The 26606-nt window shown below is 38.4% G+C and overlaps 1 protein-coding gene across 4 annotated transcripts in view; it reads right to left on the reverse strand.

The window, feature by feature from the left end:
* Nucleotides 1–26606, reverse strand: part of UIMC1 (ubiquitin interaction motif containing 1) — a 135310-nt gene that overhangs the window by 48020 nt on the left and 60684 nt on the right. For 3 of the 4 annotated variants that reach the window (XM_082380531.1, XM_082380528.1, XM_082380529.1), the window contains 5 exons: nt 17220–17344; nt 8886–8950; nt 6757–6833; nt 1627–1727; nt 21–101 (listed from right to left, as the gene is read on the reverse strand). In XM_082380531.1, coding sequence (XP_082236657.1) covers nt 21–101; nt 1627–1727; nt 6757–6833; nt 8886–8950; nt 17220–17344 — 449 coding nt within the window. The remainder of the gene's footprint in view (nt 1–20; nt 102–1626; nt 1728–6756; nt 6834–8885; nt 8951–17219; nt 17345–26606) is intronic. The other variant, XM_082380530.1, reaches the window with a different exon arrangement.

Here is a 26606-nt window from a genome sequence, read left to right on the forward strand (position 1 = left end):
GAATAAAACAATTAACTAACCTGCCCAAGGTGGCGGGGTTGGGATTCAAAGCGATGTCTTCTAATTCCAATGCTCAAGCTCCTTGCACTACACCATACCACCTTCCAATAAATAAGAAATTTTAGGGCAGATGACCTGATACACAGATTCCAAGGGCAAGAGTCCATACCCATTATGATACTATCACTGTGCACACATAAAATGCCCAGATTCTATCTTTCTAATAAGTGACTTGTAACTAGTGATTGTGCAATGACTCAAAAACTACAGTATCTAACTTCTTTTAATGGAAACTTCTAAGACTATTTAGAGTATCCACAGATATCAGCAAACAGCAACACCAAAAAGAGGACATTCAATGTGGAAAAGACCATACAATTCCATCCATTTGATGTGTAGTGCTGCAGACATATATAACTTCTAAATAGGGTTCATGCTCTTTGCCCCAAACAAAGAATAGTTTCCTTTGCAGTCACGGATGGGTAAGAAATCAGCCTCAATTAACTAAGGGCTTGCAGGACTTCCTATGCATGTTAGGATAACTATGTTAATAACACTCTGTTCCCCTATCCCCATTTAGAAGGTTCTGGTCCCTCCCTAGGAAAAGAACCAGAGGCCATTTTGACATTATCTAGCAGGATCTATCCTCAGTAGCTCTGATGCAGGGAGCGTCCTCATCTTTCCTAACACCACTGGCATCAGGGAATCTTGGTCTGTCAGCTGTGACAGATCAGGTTCCAGGGAACCAAACAGTGTGCATGATTCATGAAAGCAGAATTTCTACCCAGTTACCTGCAGTGCAGAAACTAGGAAGGGGATCTAACTTCCACTGTAAAAACTGTTTTCAAAAAAAACCTAGAGTATAAAAAGGAATAACAGAATGAAGCTTTTTTAAATTGCTCAGGATAAAATAGTATAAACATATGTAACCAAAAAATTTATTTTCACAGAAAAACTAGTTTAATTCTCAGGCTGCTTTTCACAACAACAAATTTTAAAGATTTTGAATTTTTAAAAAGAGTTCTTGGTATTTAAGTTGTTTTGTCAGACTCAATATGAAAAAATATACACTGAATCTTAATCAGAAGTATGAACTTGTGTCAATCAGCTTTATGGTTAATGTCAGATACGTGAAGTTAGGAAAGGTAATAGTGCAAATAGAGATTTGCCTATTTTATCATGCTGCTATCCTGATTTTGCATTTCTGATCACGTCTCAAAATTAGGGCTGAAAGTTAGGTCGTAATATAAATGTAGTGACTTTTTCCAAGACTGTTCATCTCTGCTACTTTTCACTATATAATGGAAAATACTCCAGGACTTTGGAGACAAATCTGTGTTCAAATTCTGGTTCTACCATTATTAGCAGTTTGAATTTGAGCAAATTGAGCAAACATCCTAAACCTCCATTTCCCCATCTGTACCAGAAATAATAAAGCATATTAAAATACTGAAGAATTGGTAACTACTGTTATATTTAGAAATAGTGCTGAACTCATTTTTAAGAATCTGAGATAAAAGCGTAACCCTCTGTCACCTAAATCTTTTCATCCAAGGTCAATATTGCATCAGAGAGAGGACTACCAGTAGAAAGAAAACACTGAGAAAAATTATAAGTAATATTCACCTCCTTATCTGCCATTATTCTTACTTCATCCACGGTCTCTCTGCTACCTGGAAAGTCTTCTTTTTCAAGGTCAAAAGTTTCAGGGGAACTTAGCTGTGTCTCTGTAATTTAAAAAATTAAAACTTCATTAATTTTCATTTTGTATTTTCATAGTTAAAGAAAACAAACACCTGTTTTCTTAAGCTTAGGGTATGATAATTCTGCAGTGGCAATACAGATCAAGTTTGTTTCTTCTTAAAGCTTTACCGAGGCATAATTTACATACAACAGAATTCACCAATTTTCAGTATAAAGTATGGTGAGTTTCGACAAATGTTTACCATGTATACATGGTATCATTTATACCACATCACCACCACCATAATCAAGATATAAAATATTTCTAACAACCCCAAAAGTTCTCGTGTACCCCTCTGCAGTCAATCCTCCTCCTACTTGGCTCTCTGCAATGACCAACCTACTTTATGTTCCTAGAGTTTTGCCTTTTCTAGAATGTCATATAAATGAAATAACACAGTGTGTCATCTTTCGTGTCTGACTTCTTTCATTTAGCATAATGTGTTTGAGAAGCATCCATGTTGTTACATATATCAGTAGTTCATTCCTTTTTACTGCTGAGTAGTATTCCATTGTATGGATATATTATAATTTGTTTATCCATTCATCAGTTAATCCATTTGGCTTCTTTCCAGCATAGTTCTGGTTTTAAAGTATATTTATTTTGACAGAAAACAAAACACTGCCGATGCTAATTCTGAGGTTAAAGGGATGATTAGAGAAGACAAAAATCAGGAGCAGAAATAAAAATACAGGGGCTTCCCTGGTGGCGCAGTGGTTGAGAATCTGCCTGCCAATGCAGGGGACACGGGTTCGAGCCCTGGTATGGGAAGATCCCACATGCCACGGAGCAACTGGGCCCGTGAGCCACAATTACTGAGCCTGCGTGTCTGGAGCCTGTGCTCCGCAACAAGAGAGGCCGCGATGGTGAGAGGCCCGCGCACCGCGATGAAGAGTGGTCCCCACTTGCCGCAACTAAAGAAAGCCCTCACACAGAAACGAAGACTCAACACAGTCATAAATAAATAAATAAAAGAACGTGAATTTCTAAAAAAAAAAGAAATAAAAATACATTCTCAACAAAGATATGCCTTTCTTTAATTATTCTTTAAGCAGCATTTATTCATTCAACATTAATGCAACAAATATTTATGGAAGAAGTTCCAGGTACTGTACAGGCTACTAGCAATATGGAGATGTAAGATGAAGTCTCTCATGGTCTCAGTCAGGGGTCAGCAAACTATAGCTCATGGGCCAAATAGAGCCAGTTGCCTGTTTTTGAAAATAAAGTTTTATTGGAACACAGCCACATTCATTCTTCTTTATACTGTCTATGGTTACTTTTGAGTTAAAATAGCAGAGCTGAGTAGTTTCAACAGATTGTATGGCCCACAAAGCCTAAAATATTTATTATCTAGTTTTTTATAGAAAAAGTTTGCCGACTTCTGGTCTAGACATCTATCACTTGATATAACAAAAGAACACTAACAATATTTCAAAAAATGACAATAAATCTAGGTATTTATCTGAGAACACAATCCAGTAAGTTCTCTGTTATCTACACTATACACACTATACATCTAACTGGTATTATATTTCTGTGCTTCACAAATACAATGAGTGGCCAATGCTGGGCAAATAGTATACCTGAAAGGTACTGAGGTATCTTCTCAATCATCAAAGAATGATTATATACATTTCTACTGTCAACTGTATTTTAACACATCATAATATTTTGAAAACTGGATGCACACACAGATTTTACCACCTTGTTGGAAAAAGACTTATAGTGCATAAACCTCAAAATCTTCTTTGTCAAGCTTCCCTCAGAGATATAACCAAAAAAGACATTTAGTCTGTTAGAAAATAAGATTTGCTCACTGCTTGTACTACTGTAGCAATAAGAAGTCTTTAATTAAGCTTTCTCTGGCTGAAATGTTCAACTATAGAGACAAATTAAGAGGACATTAGTTTCATAGAAGTAAATAATGCTAGCATCACGCACAACATGGGCATAAGGCTGTAATCCTGCTTCTTCACTAATATGATGTTATAATTTTGAATAACAGACCCCTGGAACTGCCAGAAATATGAGACAAAACAAAATAGGTAAGATGGACTACTATACTCAATCTGTGTTTCACCCATTTAGGACAAATTTTTATACACAGCTTCCAAATTATATATTTTATTTTTTATTGAAGTATACTTGATTTACAATGTTTTGTTAATTTCTGCTGTACAGCAAAGTGATTCAGTTATACATACATATACATTCTTTTTTACATCCTTTTCCATTATGGTTTATCACAGGGTATTGAATTTAGCTTCATGTGCCATAGAATAGGACCCTGTTGTTTATCCATTCTATATATAATAGTTTGCATTTGCTAACCCAAACCTCCTGCTCAATCCCTCCCCCACCCCCTTCCCCCTTGGCAACCACAGGTCTGTTCTCTATGTCTGTGAGTCTGTTTGTTTCGTAGGTAGCTTCATTTGTGTCATATTTTAGATTCCACATATAAATGATATCATATAGTATTTATCTTTCTCTTTCTTACTTCACTTAGTATGATAATCTCTAGTTCCATCCATGTTGCTGCAGATGGCATTACTTCATTCTTTTTTGTGGCTGAGTAGTATCCCATTGTACATATGTACCACATCTTCTTTCTCCAGTCATCTGTTGATGGACATTTAGGTTGCTTCCATGTCTTGGCTACTATGAATAGTGTTGCTATAAACACAGGAGTGCACGCATCTTTTTGAATTATAGTTTTGTCTAGATATACGCTTAAGAGTGGGATTGCTGGATCATATGGTAATTCTAATTTTTAGTTTTTTGAGGAAACTCCATAACTATTTTCCAACGTGACTGCACCAACTTACATTACCAGCAACAGTGTAGGAGGGTTCCCTTTTCTCCGCACCCTCTCCAGCATTTGTTATTTGTAGACTTTTTAATGATGGTCATTCTGACCAGTGTGAGGTGGTACCTCATTATAGTTTTGATTTGCATTTCTCTAATAATTAGCAATGTTGAGCATCTTTTCATGTGCCTATTGGCCATCTGTATTTCTTCTTCGGAGAAATGTCTATTTAGGTCTTCTGCCCATTTTTCGATTGGGTTTGTTTTCTTGTTGTTGAGTTGTATGAGTTGTTTGCATATTTTGGAAATTAAGTCCTTGTTGGTTGTATTGTTTGCAAATATTTTCTCCCATTCCGTTGGCTGCCTTTTTGTTTTGTTTATGGTTTCCTTTGCTGTGCAAGAGCTTGTAAGTTTGATTAGGTCCCATTTGTTTAGTTTTGTTTTTATTTCTATTGCCTTGGGAGACTGACCTAAAAAGCATTGGTACAATTTATGTCAGAGAATGTTTCGCCTATGATCTCTTCTAGGAGTTTTATGGTGTCATGTCTTATGTTTAAGTCTTTAAGCCACTAAATTAAAGAGACTGAGGAGTCTGACTCCATGGAGAAGTAGTTACACTTTCTTAGCAAAAGGAACAGTAATGTCAGGGAAACCTTTTGTGATCTCATTTAGAAGTGGTTTATATCAGCAACGAGTTGGACTTAATTAGCAGGCTAATGACAGCAAGTCATGATCACAAAAGTTATCTAACCACAGTGATGAAGGGCTTGCTTTTCATTAACTTTTCTCTCATTAGGGATTTCAACTGTATTTGCAGTTTCCTGCTGCAAGATCCCAGGGTGATGTCACATGCCATCATCCTAAACTTACTGGGTGACTTCCTAGCAGGATGGCATAAGTCAGCAGTCCCAGATGAAGAGGGAGTAATGCTATCTTTTCACAAAAATAACACAGCATTCCTGACAGCTCCTGCCAAAATCATAGCAATTGGTAGAGGGGTCTCTTAGTGGGTATCACTAGGCAGCAATCCAAATAAATTTCAAATGAATTAAGAAACCACTTTCAATAAAAACAACATAGTTAAACTTCAAAAGTAAGTACAGAAAGACCTTTATAATATGCTGCCAATTGTTTAAAAATAGTTACAGGACTTTCCTAGACTAATGTGTAAACTAAATGAGTCTCTGTGGAAAAAAAAACTTGAAAGAAACCAAAACAAGAAAACTACGAGTCTCTCTGACCCGGACAGGTTATACGCAACCTAAGGGAAAACTAGATATGACTTATGGTAACATTTGTCCAACACTTGCTGCCCAAAGAGTTTAAACATTAAGAGGAAGTTCCTTAATCTCACATGAATAAGGTTACTGATAATATATTAGGCCCCACTTTTAAGAAAAGCCAAAAATATATATAGAAGCTAAAACAAATTCCTTAAAAAGTAGTGGTTCATAATCACAAAATAATTCTTCATATTATACAATGATTCAACTCAAGAGTTCTCTTAGATAATGGATATTTTAGTTCATTTTAAATTATTTTGTGTATCAAAACCTATTCATGTGCAACTTTCAATGAACATCTCTCTCGTACCTTAAACAAAGTATTGATACATGTGTCTTCTCAACACCACTGTTAACAAAAAGCAAAGTATGATACTTAACCAGGTTAAGTATCTGTTCTGAGATTACGAATAAGTCAGTGACAGAACTGTGCACAAAATTCAATTTCTGGACTCCCTATGCACTAGACACCATGAATGGCAATGTAAAACTAACTAGTAAAAGCCTCAGGGAAAAAAACTGCTTAATGACAGGCAGATTTGAGGACAACCCACTTTGAGAACTCATAAACCAAAACATAAAGTCCTCTTGGCTCTCAATGTAGAGTTAAATGCTATTCCTAATGCTTTGCTGCTGCCATCTCTGATGAGGCTAGTAAGCAAACAAAAGAGCCATGTTAATTTCAAACTAAACTATCTCTAAGAAGAGAAAAGGTGAGAAGCAGAGCCAATGTCCATCAAAAATGTGTGTGTGTGTGTGTGTGTGTGTGTATATATATGTATGTGTGTGGAGAGACACACACACAAATCAATCACACGTAAACCTCCTGAGAGTGGGCTGGAAAAGTCAGAAAAATTAAAAGGCACAAAAAGGTAGATAGCTAGGGATCAGAAACTAGTAAAATCACAGTGGGGTACTTACCAGGACACACAGTGATTTCCTCTGCAGAACTCTCTGGCATAAGGACTGAGCTTCTCTTACTGTTCAAAGGAGCAATGCTGAAAAGAGAACCAAACCCCCAGTGAATTCCCAGTAAAATAAATCAGAACATGGGGCCAAAAGCAATGGTTAGTCATTCACAAAGCCACAGGTAATCTGATACCTGCTGTCCAATACCACAAAAGCACAACAGGGAAGCAAGGAATCAGTAGTGAAAACTCCAAGCCAAAAACAGGGAAAATAAATATGCTTACAACTTTGGTTCCAGTGAAATCACTGAATGAAAAGAACCCCCTTTTGAAGTCTTCACAAAGGAAGGTTGAAGGGTAAGGACTATCAGACAAAAAAAATCCACTCTAATATAAGGATGTCAAAAGTGTTTCATAGCCTCCATCTCAGCCTTCTGAAAGCTAGAGATTTGTAAACTCATAAGAGAAGATATGAAGATTCTTCTGACAACACAATAGCTTTCCCCTCACCTTGCAGTTAAATTTCCTCTTTATCTCAAGATATGGCTCTCCAAGCAACAAAAATAAGATTCAATTCCAAACTGCCCTACAACAAAAATCTGCCCAACCAAGTTGAATATCTCTTCTGAGAAAAACATAATTATGAATGGCTCCCCTCATGCAACCTTCTGCTTTACCCTGCCTGTTCATGGAGTGCAATCTCTTCCTGACATAGGAACACATGGCTGAGAGATCTGAGTATCTGAGCTAGACTTGTCATGCTTCACAGAGCTTTACAATTAGTTTGATCAAGTATGCAAGAGAACGCTTAAAATCACAAATCCTCACATCAACCAAGAACCATGAAGAAGAGAGAATAACCACCACTGATACATGATAAATAACTAAATCCTGATAGGAAACCACAAGTGATTTCTCCCTCTAAATAAAACACCTCAGAGCATTTGTTATAAACCTAAGCCAGAGACAGTTTATTCGGCACGTAACATTAGAGCTCTATTCAAAGGGTTCGTCACAAAACAATTTGCTGACATTTATAAAATGGGCTAATCAATTTGAAGTCAAACCGCATTGCCTGCAATTCCAAATCTCTCCTGGTGACAAAGCGTATAATCATTTATTAAAACCTACATCTGCTCTGCAGAAGGCTCACCACAACAAAGCAGAGTGGCCTGCAGGAAGCAGAAGGCCTACTCTGGTTAAAACCACTTCCAAAACTGTCTTAACAGCAGGAGAATCAAACCAAAGCCATATTCTTTAGCTCAGGAAGAAATACCTAGTACTATCAACTTAACCAAAAGCCTAAGAACACCAACTAAATTACAAAATGACAAATGGCAATTGGGTCTCAACTTCTGTTTGGAGATGAAGGTCAGTTAACACAAAATTAAGCTCTTGAGTAATCCTCAAAGGTCAACTACCAATAAAAGGGAAAAGTAATTGGAAGCCTGATCTAGTTAATAAGTGTAGTTTGTAACCAATCAACCTCTACATATTATTAAAGTGAGAAGATTTAAGAAGGTAACCCCATCAATCAAACCATCAAGAATAACTGAGGAGGTAATACAAATACAACCATTTAAGGAAAGATGAGACAAAATCAGATTAAAAGTGGCATAGGACAGGGAGTGAGGGTGATACACATTCTGTGTGGCCTGAAAAATATAAAAGCTTCAAAGAGAATGTAAATCTTAAGAGCAGACTTAAAAGATGTGTATGGTTTAGATATGCAGATAAAATAAGCATAAGCAGAGGGAACAAAGGGAGAAAGGGGAGAAAGGACTAGAAGGACCATGAAGAAATCAGTCTAGAGCCTTCTTATTGGCATAGGAAGCTAGTATAGTTAGTTAAGAGAGTAGCAGGATGTAACCACTTTTCAGGAATAGTACAGATGGAATTCGTGCCAAGATGGTTGGATTAGACAAGTAAACCTCTAAGATCTCTTCCAGCCTAATATTCTAGACTTCTATAAGATGCATATTTGAGAACTGGGAGATAATGATTTCTCCTAGGCTGTGTGTATAAAAGAGCCAAAAGGTCCCTGGGCAAGCTGTTCCTATACAGTGTCACTCATGTGGCTCATCTCTTTTATTCTGGTACTATCAGAGGAGAATTCAGACCCATAATGACATATAATTTTACCTCTGTGAGGCAGGTACAGAATTTCCTTCTTCAGAAGTTTCTTCGACAAACAGCCCTTGGGAAGACTGCAAAGAAATATGTAACATCCTAAATATATAGACACAGATGAACTGGTTTCTCTTCCTTTTTAAAAAAATTTAATTGTTCAACATTATCACTCAGCAATTAGTAATAAGAATAAAACATTTTACATAAGTCAGTGAGTTTAAGTAAAAAGAACATATCCTGTGGAGTCAGAACACTGGAATTTAAATCATGGGTGAACCACCTGTTAACTCTGTAATCTTGGGTAAGTCACATCTGAATCTGCTTCCTCTTCTTAAAGTAGTATTAACAATTGCCTCACAGAGTGTTATTGTGAGAATTAAACAAGATAATATATATGATGCACTGTGTAAAATGCAAGACATATAAATATTAATTGGCGAGTCAAATGAATTATGATTTCAGAAAAGCAATTATGAAGCTTTTGTTGTGGAAGGAAGAGATATAGAGAAAAGTTCAGTTCTCAGTGGGAAGAAGTCTCTCTTGCACAACCAAGCCATAACATAGGCTATCGAAAAGAAAGGGTTATAAAGATTCCTTTTGCTAAAAATCTGCCACTATGGTTTTAATATGTGGCCACAAAGATACCTTTTAAGAAACATAACAAATAGGGACTGGCTAAGAAAAAAATTATTTTCTCTGATTAATAGTAGAGTTGGTGCAAATGTTAACTCATTAAATGTAGGTGCACAGCAGAGTGTGGAAAAAGTAGCTACTGCTGCCTTAGGGGTACTTCTGAGGAAGTGCCTGGGCTGTGAGGCTTCTTCCAATAGATGTAAAGCTACTGGCTGAAATTTTCAGGGTCTCCTAACAGGATATAAATAACCTAAACAAGTTAGGCACCTCTATACCACTCAGGTAAATGATGAAATATACTAAAAACAGGAATAGCCTAGATGAGCCTTCAGTCAAACGGAAGATAAAGCTGTACAATGATTGGGAATGTAGTCACTACGAAAAATGAGGGCTGAACAAAACTGTCAAAAGGACTAAAAAACAACAGAAATAAATACTTCACCTGACTGTTTGAACTCAGTGGTGACAAAACAGTTTTATTTCTATCTCAAAAAAAAAAAAAAAAGGTAAATACTGACACCTGGTGTCCGTTTAACAGAATTTTACCTTGTTAGAATGACTAGCCAACTAAGCCTTTGGCTTCAGAAGCAAACAAGGTACTGATTAATAAGTTATGAGATACCTCCACCTCTACCTCAGGCTAAACATATCTCTTCCTTTCCCAGTGTAATTTTTTGAAAAAATTATTGTACACCTATTATGTGCCAGGCCTACGCTAATCACTTTACATGTATTATCTCCTTTAATCTTCACAAGAACCTTCTGAGGTAGAAGCTATTAAATTATCTTAGAAATGAGGAAAGTGAAACTTGGACAGGTTAAATAATCTTCCCAAAATCATAGAGCTGTTCAAAGTGGAGCCTGGACCTTTCTGACTCCAAAATCCATGCTCTAACCACTACAGTTATGTTGTTTAGTCAAATAATTTTCTTCCTAACCATTTCAACATAGAATCCCAAGACTGTCTTCATTTCAATAAATCATTTTTAATTCCTAAACTTACACCTCAATGGCAGTAATCTAAACACAGGTAAAGTAAGGTTCTTCCAGAATATGAAAATAACAGAGCAAAACAAGCAGACAAAATTTGATTAGAATATCCAAGTCTAATCAAGGTGAACAGAGAAGCATGACAGGAATGTAACTTTCACTAAGGAAGCTGTGGCCTAATCAAGACATTGCACTCTGCCTGAACAAATAATATGTTAATGGAAAGGGATAGTTTGCAACAAATCTAAAAAAGAAAAATCCAAAGACCCAGAATCAAGCAGTGTCTTCAACACCATGGTCTGGAAGTGGAAGTTAACAGATACATCATCTGATCACCACAGAAATGTCCTCTGCTGCAGGCACTAGTAGCTTATCAGGTCTTTCCAAAGACTAGTTGAATCACCCCTTAAAACTTCCACTTTCTGATTATTATTTCAGCCTTCCAGATTCCTTCATCCTAGAAAAAGGTATGATGGTGGGCTGGAGTATTCTGGTTAATGAAAATGTCTCTCTTCCATAATAAATTAACAAACTGACATTTGGTATACATACCAGCTTGAAATTTGGTTAATCAAAGTCAGTTCTCACATTCCCACAGCATCTGGTCATTTCTGAGAAAGAAATCCCAGTACCTGGACTGAAAAATTAAGGATCAGACCCTAAAAAGTAGTGACCACATCAATATACTAACCCTCCTCTCCCTGCTGTACAGCCATCAAGATGACCTCTCCATCTTCATTAACAACTTCCCTATAACTGCAGTGATGCCAGAAACCAGTTATCATCTGATCCAAACTGTTTAGTCTATGTGAAGTTTTTATAACCTAAGCAATTTGCCCCAGGGTGAATGTTTCTCTGAGTCCCTATTTCTGGGACTCTCTTGCTATCTCTATCAACCAAGGAGTCTCAAATGTGGGCAGTTCCAGCAAAGCCATAATCAATAGAAAATGTTTAACAAACACATAAACTCTTTCTACCCACAGTTCCTGAAAGCAAAAGACCAAGATAAGACAAGAAATTACAATTGCAAGACTTTCATTATTTGCCTATAAAATTAGTTGATTTCTCTTTGTTTTGTTTTTTTACAGATGCTATTCTACATCAGCAAGGCTGCAGTGAACTAGGCATTCTCATACATTGCTGGAAGGAAAGAGTACAAATTTGAACAACCTTTCTTAAAAGCAATTTAGCAGTAAATAGCAGGTCTTTTTTTTTTTATGTTCCTAACTCTTTAACCCAGCATTTTTCTGGCTCCCTATCTCTAAAGACACTAATCTTAAATAAATAAAAGTTTTACTTAGAAAGATGTTTATCACAACTGAAATACCCAGCAATAGGAAAACGATTTAAATATTATCATAAACTTATAAGCCAAAATATTATAGTAATTAAAAATGAGATCTATAATTTTAACATCGTAAGAAAGTTTACATAATGTTAACTTAAAAATATAAAAATACAGTAATATGATATAAACCATACAAAAAAATAGGTATAGAAAAAAAGATGAAGGAATACATCACTGGATGGTAGGATGGTAGGACTGTGGATACTTTCAACTTTGTTCTTCACACTTTTTTGCATTTTTCAATAGTTCTAAGTGATTTCTAAAAATAATGTTAATGACTAAACTGAATATTTACTAGGTTGTCTACCTGATCTCCTTTTACTGAGGACTGTTCCTCACCCCTGGCACTGCAGGACAGCAGTGGGCTCACAGCCATTTGTACAATTTGGAACATACCCCCTTTGGGCCACAGACAACTGGGCTGGGGATGGCTACTGACTCTAAATGGGCCATAAGTCATTTCCTAGAAGTTTGAAGTTGGAACTGGGAAAGAATAAATCTCCTGTAACCTGTATTTACCTTTGGGAACTGTAGGATCAATATCTTCCACCTACCATGTGAAACAGAGAAGCAAAGGAAGCCAGTTTGCAGGGAGGAAAATGAAGCAGACACAATATAACTATGAGATACAGACGAATTTTCCAGACCTAGTGCCTTATCCAGGCTTGGTTTACCATTCTGTTTTAGAATTTATGAGGCACCCTATTTCCTTATGATGAAGTCCTCTTTTTAATTAAGCTAGTTTGATTTAGTTTGTTATAGCCAAACAGTACCAATTAATAATACCATGTGTAGTATTTGGTGGCCTGTTCATGAAGTTAGAGAACTTCAACCTAATAAGGCCAGCCACTAGGTTCTAACCACTTCCAGCCTATTCTAAAGGCACTGCTTTCAAACCTCAGAACCTGACACAAGTCTATGCTCTAGAACTCTGGCCCATGGGATCTTTCAAGCTAATGACTTGAATTACAGTAAATCATTAAGTGTTCACTCTGTGGAGTTAATTTATTCTTTTAAGAGGAAGTATCTCTGAATCACAATGAATAAGCAAAATGTTACCATAAGCATAACCTAACTTTCCTTTGGAAAAGAGGCAAGTCACTAGAAGAACTGTTAAGAAAAATGCTTTCTCTTTCCACACAGCTATGTTTCTAGAATGTGAATGAAAAAGGATGTTAGGGAAGAATAATTCCCATACATATTCTCAATGAATAGTCTTCTGGTCCCTTAGAGAAAACTACCATTTACTGAGTGGCTATAATCTCCTAAGCATTATACTAGACATTTACATAATTCACTTTAATCATTAAAACTACTGAAATATATGAATTACTACTCCCATTTTACAGATGTTTACAGATGTTTTTAAACTGAGATTCAGAGGCTAAATGGCTTTCTCAAAGGCAGAGTCACTAAAACACTAAAGTCAAAATTCAAACTCCAAATCCATGTTCTCTACACAATGCTATGAAATTCTCATAGCTACCATCTCTTGAACCCTTATCATAAAAGAGACAGAACAGGATAATAGCAAAACAAAACCAAAAACTCAAGAGTCCAATAATAGAAATAGTGACAAAGAACAGTAAAGTAATAAAACAGAATACTCTTGAAAATTATAGTTTATAAAGAATTCATAATTATATGATTGTTTTTATAATACTTAGAGAAAAAAATAGAAAAAATAGAATATAAGCTTACTCTGTTACATATACAACCTATATATCTATATAATATTATCTAGGAATCTCAGAAAAAGACTTAAAAGGCAACCTAAATGTCCCCAAACAGGGAATTGTTTTCAGTAAATTACTGAAAATCACCACAAGCAAAATCAGAAACACACCATTATGTGAGGGAAAAAATAAACTGGAAAACTATCTGCATTTCCTATCACAAAGGACCACGTCCCCTAATACATAAAGGGTGCCTACAAACCACTAAGAAAAAGACTATCGTAAAAGAAAAATGCCCATAAGATCTAAACAGACAGAAAAGGAAATACAAATGGGTCTCAACTACACAGGAGAAAAGTGCAAATTAAGACTGCATTGTGGGACTTCCCTGGTGGAGCAGTGGTTAAGAATCCGCCTGACAATGCAGGGGACATGGGTTCGATCCCTCTGGGAAGATCCCACATGCCACGGAGCAACTAAGCCCATGCACCGCAACTACTGAGCCTGCACTCTAGAGCCCGCGAGCCACAACTACTGAGCCCGTGCGCCACAACTACTGAAGCCCGCGTGCTCTAGGGCCCACGTGCCTCAACTACTGAGCCCGTGCTCCTAGAGCCCGTGCTCCGCAACAAGAGAAGCCACCGCAGTGAGAAGCCCACGCACCACAACGAAGAGTAGCCCCCGCTCACTGCAACTAGAGAAAGCCCGTGCGCAGCAATGAAGACCCAACACAGCCAAAAAAAAAAAGACTGCATTGCGATACTATGTTTCATGTCTCAGACTGGCAAAGATCAAGAAGTCCTGATAATACTGTACTGGTATGGGTATGGGGAAGCTGGTACTCATACAACCTCTACAGAAGGCAATTTAGGAACAGCTAACAAAATTGTAAATATATATATACTTTGGTCCACCAATTACATCAACAAGATCTTACAAAATCTCCCATGTAGATGAAACATCTTCTGCATAAGAGTAATAATCCTCTTCCAATTAAAAAAAAAAGAGTGATAATCACTGCAGTAGTGTTTGTAACTATTATTTTGGAAATGACCTAAATGTCCACCAATAGAGGCACTAGATAAACTCATCCATACATGACATATTACACATTCCCCTCGCCCCCACCCAAAAAGAAGAAAATTTTTAGGTACTGTTATAGAATGATCTCATATAGAGATAGTAAATGAAAAAAGCAATGTGCAGAATAATGTGGAATATGCTATCAGCTGTGTAAAAAGTGAGGAAAAGAATATATATACACATTTGCTTGTACTACATGAAATATCTTGGAAGGATGCACTAGAAACTAGTAATAAATGTTGACTCCAGGGAGGGGAACTGGTTGGCTGGGGATGGGGATAGGAGACAAACTTTTTATTTATATCTTTTTGAATTTTGAGCCAGTTGAACATTATTACCTATTCAAAAACTTAACTTTTTAGAAATACATATTTTAAAACAAAAAATAAATTTATGATATATCCATCTGATAGAATAATGTTTTCAAGTATACATAATAGGAAAAGATCTAAGATAAGCTATTAAATAGGGGAAAGGAACAAAGTTTACACAGAAGAGTCTTCATTTTGTTGAAAAATTAAAAAGAAAAAAATATTTTTATATGCACAGAAATAATAATGATTGCCTCTTAGTGCTGGGATTATGGGCAATTTTTTCTTCTTTACACTCTTCTGTACTTTCCTAATTTTCCGCAGTGAGCATATGCTACTTTAAAAATCAGGGGGGCAAAAACACAGAAAGAACAGATAGCTAAAATAATCCTTTGTTTAATCATCCTTAATTACAGCATCACTGACCCTTACCTGACCATGACTGGTTGTTGGTTCTTCCTCCAACAAAAGTTTCTCTTTCAAGCTTTTAATTGGGCTTTCTTGGAAATCCTTGGTTTTTGAGTGCCAGACAGATGCCCTGAACTCCTGCCTCTCCTCTTTGTCTTCATCTCCCATATCTTCTGAGATGCATTCATTTTTTTCACTAGCCTGATCTCCTTGGCCACATTCATTCTGGATCAGAGAAGGAGGTCTAGGTAACACTGGCTCCCCAAACCCTTTTTTTTTTAAGAGCTGCCTCTGAGCCATTTTCAGGCTCTTTTGATAAACCTCCAACTGGCAGAGAATGACCTTGGTATATTGGTTAGGGTCTACTCCAGCAGGGCAGAATGGAATACCCCAGAAGTAGTGCACAGTGCCCCCAATGTCCTGGAGACCTTTGGCATCTGCTGGGGTAGGCAGACAGTGCCTAGATGTGTCCCCCCTACCCTGGGCAGCTTTGTGAAAAGCACAACCCCTCCCAGTACTTTCCTGTGGCTTCCCACACTGTGTGCGCTCAGCCAAGTGGCCAGTACATCTGTCAAAACATTTAACGTTCTCATTCTCAAACACTGGCTGGCTTGACTGGTCCCAGCTTCCTGAGCTGCCAGAGACCGGCTCCTCTTCAGTGTTTTCAGTGCGGTCCCAAGGCTCCTCTCTTTCCTCAGACTCGTTTCCCTGACTGATATGTGAGCCTTTAAACAGTGATGGAGGTACCAGCTGCCATATGCCTGTAGGTATTTGAGAAAAAGTAGGGCTAAGGACAAACCATTTTTTATTAAGAGGGCTTGGTAAGTTATCAAGAATTACATAATGTGGGTTAAAAAAGGCTCTTCTTTGGGTTTAACCAAAGGTTGGCTTTTCCTTGGAGATAAAAGTATGCTGGATATTAGTGAGATCTCAACTACTTTCTGATTTAACCTCCTTAATACCACCAAAGGGATTCTGGACATTTCTGTGTATCTACTCTCAGCATGATATCCCTGTGATATGGTTATACTTGATGAGAAGGAGCCAGAACAGGGAGACATGCCTTCAGTGGTCCCAAAGTCTGTGGTTTTCTCTTGGTGGGACTGTGAAGATGGTCCAGCGGCCAGAGGTCGAGATCTGGTAGCAGAAGCATCAGAAGGCCGGCAACTCTGAAACAAGTGATCCCACACCAGACCAGGTTTATTATTAAGATAGCTATACAGGAAGGGTCACAGGAAAGGACAAAAAGGGGAGTCCACCATCCCTAAGAGATTCTCCTCTCCAAAACGTAGATGCTCAATTCAAATGAATTCTACAACATGTACTGCATGCCTACTATGTGCAAAGTGCTATACTAGATCACTATACTAAACCCTTTTCTAATATAGAGAGGTGAATGGCATAAAGGATGGCTCACGACCTGCCACTGGCAAATATCTTTCACATTTAAAATAATTTCAATTACACATATTCAAATCACAATTAAATATTATTTGAAAAATTTTAAGACTGCTCATTTTTTCTCTCCATAACCCACCTCTGGTTCTCATTCCCTTTGCTCTCCCCACAAAACAGGGGAAGTAAAGCACCTTATCTTGCTCCCTTTTGGTTTCTTGACACTCAATAACTCTTTTCAGAAGCTGCCAACTACTACGGTTCTCTTAAGCCATGGACTGAAAATCTGTGAGGTGGAAAACTTTCATACAGAATTAACAAAACACTTCAAATTGAGTTCATCAACAATTCAACACAGACTTAAAAATTATTATGGGAAATACCTGTTACTTGAAAACCATATGAACTACTATAACTGGTTCCTAATGCAGCCATAACACTGCAGAAATAAAAAACTACTGCTGATCAATCCTCACAAACTTTTTCAACATAGCATATTTACATTCAGGCTTTCAGCAATGGCTTTCCTCAAGAGCTCCTCTTCTTCCTCCTCTTGGCTGTTCACCTCCCTAGCTTCCTGTTCACTCATTTTGACAGCCAGAGCAAACTGTTCTTCTTCTGTCATTTCTGTAAGAAGATCGGGAAAAGAGAGAGGGACACCGCAAACATTGAATCAGCACGTAGACAAGAAACAGAATTATTAAACTTTTCAAGCAAAGACACTACAGACCATTTAGTACAATTTTATAATTTTACAAATGAGGAAAGCCCCAAAAGGTAAGGTGCTGGCAAAGATCAGCAGCAGCAGTTACAAGAATCCTGGGTTAACTAGACTGTGAACTCCTATGAAGGCAGAGTTTCTGCCTATTTTTGTTCACTGTTGTGTCTCCAGCACAAGAAAAGAGTACCTGGCACCTGGTAGATACTCAATAAATATCTGGTGAATGAATAAATAGGAGGAACTAACTTCCACTCCAGGGCTTTTTGTTACATATCACTTTATACATATTTGCTTCAAGCTCAACATTTAACCAGAATAATTTTACTCTTCAGAATCCTCTGATTTACCCAGTAGAAAAGAACATTTCTAATGACCAGAATGTCATCTCCAAAGACCATTTCCCATTAAAAGCAACTGGGTTACCTCGGAGAGAAATAGTTGATTCCAAGTCTGCATCTGTAGAAGATGAACTAGAATATCTATCATATCTGTGAGCAATGAATCTATCTGATATAACCAGGGTCGTATCAAAAGAACTTACGAGCCAACTTAAAAAGGTTCTCAATGGCCAAAAATGGGACCACTGGAATATCAATATGGATAATGAATGCAATGAATTAAAACACACTAAATATGTTTAAATCTATGAGTTCATAATAGTACTTTAAAAAAAACACAACTAACTGGTCACTGTTGAAGAATATTAGTGAATCAACTATTCTGAAAACTGGTAAATAAAAGGATAGAGAATCAAGCTTTTGTTCTACTCTTCCAACACAAGCTATACTACTGGGTAACCAACCAGATGAAGAGAAGTTTCTCTTTAAAGAAGTATTCCAGCTAATAAATATAATAGAAATGATAGAATTAGAATATTGCCATTTTAGAGTCTGTCATACAGAGTAAAGTAAGCCAGAAAGAGAAAAACAAATATCGTATATTAACGCATATATGTGCAATCTATAAAAACGGTACAGATGAACCTATTTGCAGGGCAGGAATAGAGATGTAGATGTAGAGAACGGACATGTGGACACGGGGGGTAGGAGACAGGGGGACGAATTGAGAGATTAGGTTTGACATAAATACACTACCATGTGTAAAATACATAGCTAGTGGGAACCTGCTGTATAGCACAGGGAGCTCAGCTCAGTGCTCTGTGACAACCTAGATGGGTGGGGTGGGGGTGGGGGTGGGAGGGAGGTCCAAGGGGTAGGGGATATATGTATACATATAGCTGATTCACTTCATTGTACAGCAGAAACTAACACAACATTATAAAGCAATTTTACTCCAATATAAAAAAAATGAGAATATTGCCATTTTGTATAATCCCTATGGAGAGAATTTTGGCAATGTCTAACAAACTACATATATGAAACAGCAATCCCAATTCTAGCAATTTACTCTAATGATATATTTCCAATTTTTTTAAAAAGTAAATATGCACTATATTTTTCATTGCAACATTGTTTGAATTTACAAAACACTAGAGTCCACATAATGACTACAATAGGACATTGCTTGAATAAACTCTGGTATACATATATAAAACTGTAAAGAAGAATAAGGAAGGTATCTATGGTCTGGGAACAGAATGATTTCAAAGATACGGTATTAAGTTAAAAAAAAAAACACAAAAGAGTATACAGTATGCCACTTTTTCCAAAGACTGACACAGGAAGGAAAAATTAGAAACTAATGCAAGTGGTTATATACAGGTAGTTGGGCAAAAAGTGGAAGGGGTAAGGGAGGGAGTGACATTTCTTTGCATATACCTTTTTGTATATCCTTGACTCAATTAGGTAAAGGTTAAACCTATTTTTAAAAAGTAAAATAAAATCAATAAGGATGAGGGATCCCTAAAATTTAATCTCAACATACAAAATGCACCCAAATGAATCGGAAGTGACCTTAATGAGAATGAAAACATAACATATCAAAATCTGTGGAAGGTACCTAACACAATGTTTACAGGGAAATGTATAGCTTTACATGATCATATTAGAAAAGAAGAAAAGTTTAAAATCAGAGATCCAAGCTTTCCTCTTTAAAAAGCCAAAAAATGAAGAGTGAAATTCACCCAGAGTAAGAAAAAAGAAAGAAATATAAAGAGCAGAAATCAATGAAATAGAAGATGGCATACAATAAAGAAAAAAAAGGGACTTCCCTGGTGGCACAGTGATTAAGAATCCACGTGACAATGCAGGGGGCACCAGTACAATCCCTGGGCTGGGAAGATTCCACATGCCACGGAGCAACTAAGCCCGTGCACCACAACCACCGAGACTGCGCTCTAGAGCCCACGAGCTGCAACTACTGAGCCCGCACACCACAACTACTGAGCCCCCACACTGCAACTACTGAAGCCCGTGCGCCTAGAGCCCGTGCTCCGCAACAAGAGAAGCCACCACAATGAGTATCCCGTGCACCGCAATGAAGAGCAGCCCCTGCTCACCACAACTAAAGAAAGCTCGGGCGCAGCAAGGAAGACCCAATGCAGCCAAAAATAAATTAAAAAAAAAAAAAAAAGAAAAAAAAATTTAGGGATTTCCCTAGCAGTGCAGTGGTTAAGATTCCACCTGCCAATGCAGAGGACATGGGTTCAAGCCCTGCTCCGGGAAGATCCCACATGCCGCGGAGCACCGAAACCCGTGCGCCACAGCTACTAAGCCTGTGCTCTAGAGCACACGAGCCACAACTACTGAACCCGCTCACCACAACTACTGAACCCGCTCACCACAACTACTGAAGCCCGCATGCCTAGAGCCCATGCTCTGCAACGAAAAGCCACCGCAATGAGATGCCCGCACACCACAGTGAAGAGTAGCCCCCGCTCACCGCAACTAGACAAAGCCCACACACAAAAAAGAAGACCCAATGCAGCCCAAATTAAGTAAATAAATAAATAAATTTATTTTTAAAAAAAAACAGCTTCAGGTTAAAAAAAAAAATTAATACCAAAAATTGATTCCATGAAAAGGTCAATAAAATTTATAAAACTCTAATTAAACTGATGAAGGAGAAAAAGAAAACATGTAAGTTAACAACACAGTAATAAAAGAGGGGATGTACCACTACAGATACTACACTCATGAAAAGAATAATAAGTGAATACTGTGGACAATTTTATGCCAATAAATTTGACAAACTGGATCATTCATTCTCAATAGGCATGATATCATCCCCAAGTGGACAAAAACTGGTTCTTGGAAGTCCAAAAAAATCTTACTCTCTTTACATATAAAAAATGGATATATAAGTCAGTACATAAACAGGATATACAGCATTATCTGTGGTATTAAAATTTCATGGGGACAGTGGTGGCTAGGAAAACAAAGTCTAAAAAGGATCCTTCAGGGAACAGTAATGAAAAAAGGACTGAGAAACACTGACTTAACTGAAACAAACAAAACAAAAAAATCACTGAAAAACATAAATTATGGAAACTGACACAAGAAGAAACAGAAAATCTGAATAGTCTTACATCTATTAAACAATTTGAATTTCTAATTAAAAACCCCTCCATAAAGAAAATCCAAGGCCATCTGACATTCATCACTGGTGAATTCTAACTAAGAATAAGGAAAAAAATAATAGCAACATAATTCAGAAAGTAAGATATTACGTCTCCCCAACTTGATTTATAGATTCAACACAATCCCAATAACAATCCCAACAAGCTCATTTAATGGAACATAATAGAAAATTCAGAAATGGATCCACAAATCAATTTTTCAATTGATTTTCATCAACAATCCTTTTCAGCAAATGGTACTAGAACTGGTAATCCATAAGGAAAAAAATGAACCTTAACTCTTATCTCATACTATACACAAAAAATTAACTCAAAATGGAATATATATCTAAATGTAAAACCTAAAACTATAAAAGTCGTAGAAGAAAACATAGGTGAAAAACCTTTGTAACTGTTGGGTAGTCAAGTATTTCTTAGACAAGACCCAGAGAGAAAAAAAAAATTCTTTTTAAAAGGACCTGGGACTTCCCTGGTGGTGCAGTGGTAAGAATCTGCCTGCTGATGCAGGTGACATGAGTTCGAGCCCTGGTCCAGGAAGATCCCACATGCCACAGAGCAACTAAGCCTGTGTGCCACAACTACTGAGCCTGCGCTCTAGAGCCCACGAGCCACAACTACTGAAACCCATGCGCCTAGAGCCTGCGCTCCGCAACAAGAGAAGTCACCACAATGAGAAGCCTGCACACCGCAACAAAGAGTAGCCCCCACTTGCCACAACCAGAGAAAAGCCCGCGCAGCAACGAAGACCCAACACAGCCAAAAATAAATAAATAAAATAAAATAAATAAATATATATATTTTTAAAAGGACACTCTTACTCACCAGTTACTATCTCTTATTTTTTATATAACCATGATCTGAGACTAAAGTCCAATAAACATCCCTGCTGACTAGGACACATTTTACCTGACCTCTCTACTGTAATAAGAACCCAACCATTAGAAGAAAGGGAGAAACAAACTGGAATACCATCCAGGAGGCATACTCCTTAAAGGAAAATGTCAGCAAGTGCCAACCTTAGACTCTCTAACTGAATTGGCTTGACTCACCTTATCAAATGATTCTGCTGATTCTAAACACAAAGTACTACACAATTTGTGTGAAGCTGATTATGCTGGTCATAATTTATGATGATTAACATCTCCCAACATTCAGGTTAGCCTCCCACTGAGATGTGCAAACAGGCTGTTAACAATCCAAACAATCCAGAACACAAAACTAGATAGAGAACCTGAATAATTTGCAGTTGTTCAAAATGGCTGAAAGAGAACATTTCATGTAACAACAACAACAAAAGATAAATTATTTTCCTGCCCTAATCTTTTCCTAAGAACTTCCTTTTCCAAAACAGATACAGCTCTGCAACTATGGTAAAGCTGATATATCTATATATGGCCAGTTACAATGTAAATTTATAAAACACTTTTGAAATAATCAAGGCACTGTGTCATAACCCGTACAGATGTGCTTTCTTAAACAAAGTGACACCACTTCTGGGAATTTATCCTGAACAATCACTGAAAAGGAGAATAGTGTTACACAAGAAGATGTTCATTACCCTATAACCTATAAGGTGACTTACTTAGATACCTAAAGACAAGGCCATGGTTAAGTACATTGTGGCATGTTAACTCAAGAAACTCAGATGTTGTTATCAAAATACTAATCATGAAGACATATAAAAATGATAAAGTCTGGTGGGGCAGAGTCAAGATGGCGTACTAGGAGGCAGCATAATTCGCATCTCCTCACAACTAGGGCACCTACCTGGCACCCGTGGGGGACCACAGACACCTAAGGGGACAGGAGGAAACCCCAGTGATCGGGTAGGACGTGAGGCTTGGGGGAGTGAAGGGGGAGGAGAAGTGGAGGCCAGACAGGAATGGCGCCCCTGAGGGGCAGCTAGGGGAGGGGAAGGGATAAATTGGGGAACCATTGGGAGGGCAGAGGATCAAAAGGGAGCGTGGCCAGGTTTCCCCTGCGCACTTGGACCCCCCAGGAATCTGTTGAGATCCCGGGCCTGATCCTCTGTCCACCTAGGCCCCCTCCAGCCGGGTGGGTCCTGAGGGAGTGGGAAGGAGGTAAGAGGGAGCAAAAGTAAAGGCCGGACCTCCAGGACGGCACCCCAAGGGGTGGCTGGGGGAGGGAAAGAGTTCCTACACTCAGCAGGACCCACCCATGGTTAGGAGGTGAGGGGCAACAGGGGAGACCCTGGGGGAGACAGTGGGGGAGGGGCACGAAGGAACGGAAGGGAACCAGGCCAGTGCTTTCCCTGTCCACTTAGGCACCAGGAAGGCTGCTGGGCTCCCAGGCCTAATCCTCTGCCCTCGGAGCCTCCCTTCTGCTGGACAGAGCCCAAACCCCACCCTTACACCCCTGCCCAGGGCCCTACCTCTACACTCGGAGACTCCCTCCAAAGAGCTGGGCCTAAACCCCACTCACACACCCTCACTCAGGGCCCTACCTCCAAACTCTGGAACCCCACACTCCAGAGGCCCTCCTCTCAAGGTGTTGCCTCTCCTCTTCTGTGCAGGTCCTAAGCAGAGGCCCCGCCCCACGCTTAAACGTAGCCCCATCTAGGCCCCGCCCCATGCTCAAACATCACCCCCCACCCACCTAGGACCCACCCCACCCTAAACCCTGCCCCCACCTAAGTTCCACCCCCTACCTAAACTCCGCCCCCATAGCCTAGCCTTTTTTTTTTCCCTTTTTTTCTTTTCTTTATTCCTCTTACATTGAGGTTCTGTTTTACCTTGCTGATTCATTGTTGACTCTTTTATATTTTTATTTTTCCTAATAAATCTTTTATTTTTCTAACTTTTATTCTTTATAATTCGCTAGTGATCTCTCCTTTGGCTCACTGCCCCACCCCCCCTTTTTTCTTTGCTGTGGTTTTATTTCACCTTGTTGCTGTTGTTTCAATTATAGTTTTCTTTTTCCTAATATATTTTTTATCTTTCTGATTTTATTTTGTTTATTCTTTGATATTGTACTGCTCCTTTTTTTTCTTTCTTTCTTCCTTTTTTTTTTCTTTTTAATTGCACCACGAAGCTTGCAGTATCTTGGTTCCCAGGCTGGAGGTCGGGCACAAGCTCTTGTGGTGTGAGCTCCGAGTGCAAACCACTGGACTAACAGAGAACCTCAGACCCCAAAGAATATCAATCCAAGCGAGGCCTGCCAGAGTTCCTCATCTCAGCACCAAGACCCAGCTCTATCAAACTGCCTGCAAACTCCAGTGCTGGACGTCTCAGGCCAAACAACCAGTAAGACAAGAATACAGCACCACTCATTAAAAAAGAAATAAAAAAGGAAACGACAAAAAAAATATGTTACAGACGAAGGAGCAAGGTAAAAACCTACAAGACCAAATAAATGGAGATGAAATAGGCAATCTACCTGAAAAAGAAATCAGAGTAATGATAGTAAAGATGATCCAAAATCTCAGAAACAGAATGGAGAAAATACAAGAAACATTTAACAAGGACCTAGAAGAACTAAAGAGCAAACAAACAGTGATGAACAACACAATTACTGAAATTAAAAATTCTAGAAGGAATCAATAACAGAATAACTGAGGCAGAAGAATGGATAAGTGAGCTGGAAGATTAAATGGTGGAAATAACTGCCAGGGAGCAGAATAAAGGAAAAAGAATGAAAAGAATTGAGGACAGTTTCAGAGACCTCTGGGACAACATTAAACGCACCGACATTCGAATTATAGGGGTCCCAGAAGAAGAAGAGAAAAAGAAAGGGTCTGAGAAAATATTTGAAGAGATTATAGTCGAAAACTTCTCTAACATGGGAAAGGAAATAGTCAATCAAGTCCAGGAAGCACAGAGAGTACCATACAGGATAAATCCAAAGAGAAACATGCTAAGACATATTAATTAAACTATCACAAATTAAATAAAAAGCAAAAATATTAAAAGCAGCAAGGGAAAAGCAACAAATAACATACAACTGAATCCCCATAAAGTTAACAGCTGATTTTTCAGCAGGAACTCTGCAAGCCAGAAGGGAGTGGGAGGACATATTTAAAGTGATAAAAAGGAAAAACCTACAACCAAGACTACTCTACCCAGCAAGGATCTCATTCAGAATTGATGGAGAAATTAAAACCTTTACAGATAAGCAAAAGTTAAGAGAATTCAGCACCACCAAACCAGCTTTACAACAAATGCTAAAGGAACTTCTCTAGGCAGGTAATACAAGAGAAAGAAAAGACCTACAAAAACAAACCCAAAACAATTACAAAAATGGTAACAGGAACATATATATCGATAATTACCTTAAATGTAAATGGCTTAAATGCTCCAACCAAAAGACAGAGACTGGCTGAATGGATACAAAAACAAGACCAGTACATATGCTGTCTACAAGAGACCCAATTCAGACCTAGAACACACACAGACTGCAAGTGAGGGGATGGAAAAAGATATTCCATGCAAATGGAAATCAAAAGAAAGCTGGAGTAGCAATTCTCATATCAGACAAAATAGACTTTAAAATAAAGACTATTAGAAGAGACAAAGAAAGACACTACATAATGATCAAGGGATCAATCCAAGAAGAAGATATAACAACTGTAAATATTTATGCACCCAACATACGAGCACCTCAATACCTAAGGCAAATGCTAACAGCCATAAAAGGGGAAATCGACTAACACAATAATAGTAGGGGACTGTAACACCCCACTTTCACCAATGGACAGATCATCCAAAAATGAAAATAAATAAGGAAACACAAGCTTTAAATGACACATTAAACAAGATGAACTAGGGCTTCCCTGGTGGCACAGTGGTTAAGAATCTGCCTGCCAATGCAGGGGACACGGGTTCAAGCCCTGGTCTGGGAAGATCCCACATGCCGTGGAGCAACTAAGCCCATGTGCCACAACTACTGAGCCTGTGCTCCAGAGCCCGCGCGCCACAGCTCCTGAAGTCCAGGCGTCTAGACCCCATGCTCTGCAACAAGAGAAGCCACCGCAATGAGAAGCCCGTGCACTGCAATGAAGAGTAGCCCCCACTCATCGCAACTAGAGAAAGCCCATGCACAGAAACAAAGATGCAACGCAGCCAAAAATAAATAAATAAAATAGATAAATTTAAAAATATATATATTAAAAAAGAAAGCAAGATGAACTTAATTGATATTTATAGGACGTTCCATCCAAAAACAACAGAATACACTTTATTCTCAACTGCTCATGGAACATTCTCCAGGATAGATCATATCTTGGGTCACAAAGCAAGCCTTGGTAAATTTAAGAAAATTGAAATCGTATGAAGTATCTTTTCCGACTACAATGCTATGAGACTAGATATCAATTACAGGAAAAAATCTGTAAAAAATACAAACACATGGGGCTTCCCTGGTGGCGCAGTGGTTGAGAATCTGCCTGCCAGCGCAGGGGACACGGGTTCGAGCCCTGGTCTGGGAAGATCCCACATGCCGTGGAGCAACTAGGCCCGTGAGCCACAATTGCTGAGCCTGCGTGTCTGGAGCCTGTGCTCCCCAACAAGAGAGGCCGCGATAGTGAGAGGCCCGCGCACCGCGATGAAGAGTGGACCCCACTTGCCACAACTAGAGGAAGCCCTCGCACAGAAACGAAGACCCAACACAATCAT

The sequence above is a fragment of the Balaenoptera borealis genome, assembly GCF_965194805.1.
Source record: "Balaenoptera borealis genome assembly, chromosome: 2".
In the NCBI taxonomy this organism is placed as follows: domain Eukaryota; kingdom Metazoa; phylum Chordata; class Mammalia; order Artiodactyla; family Balaenopteridae; genus Balaenoptera; species Balaenoptera borealis.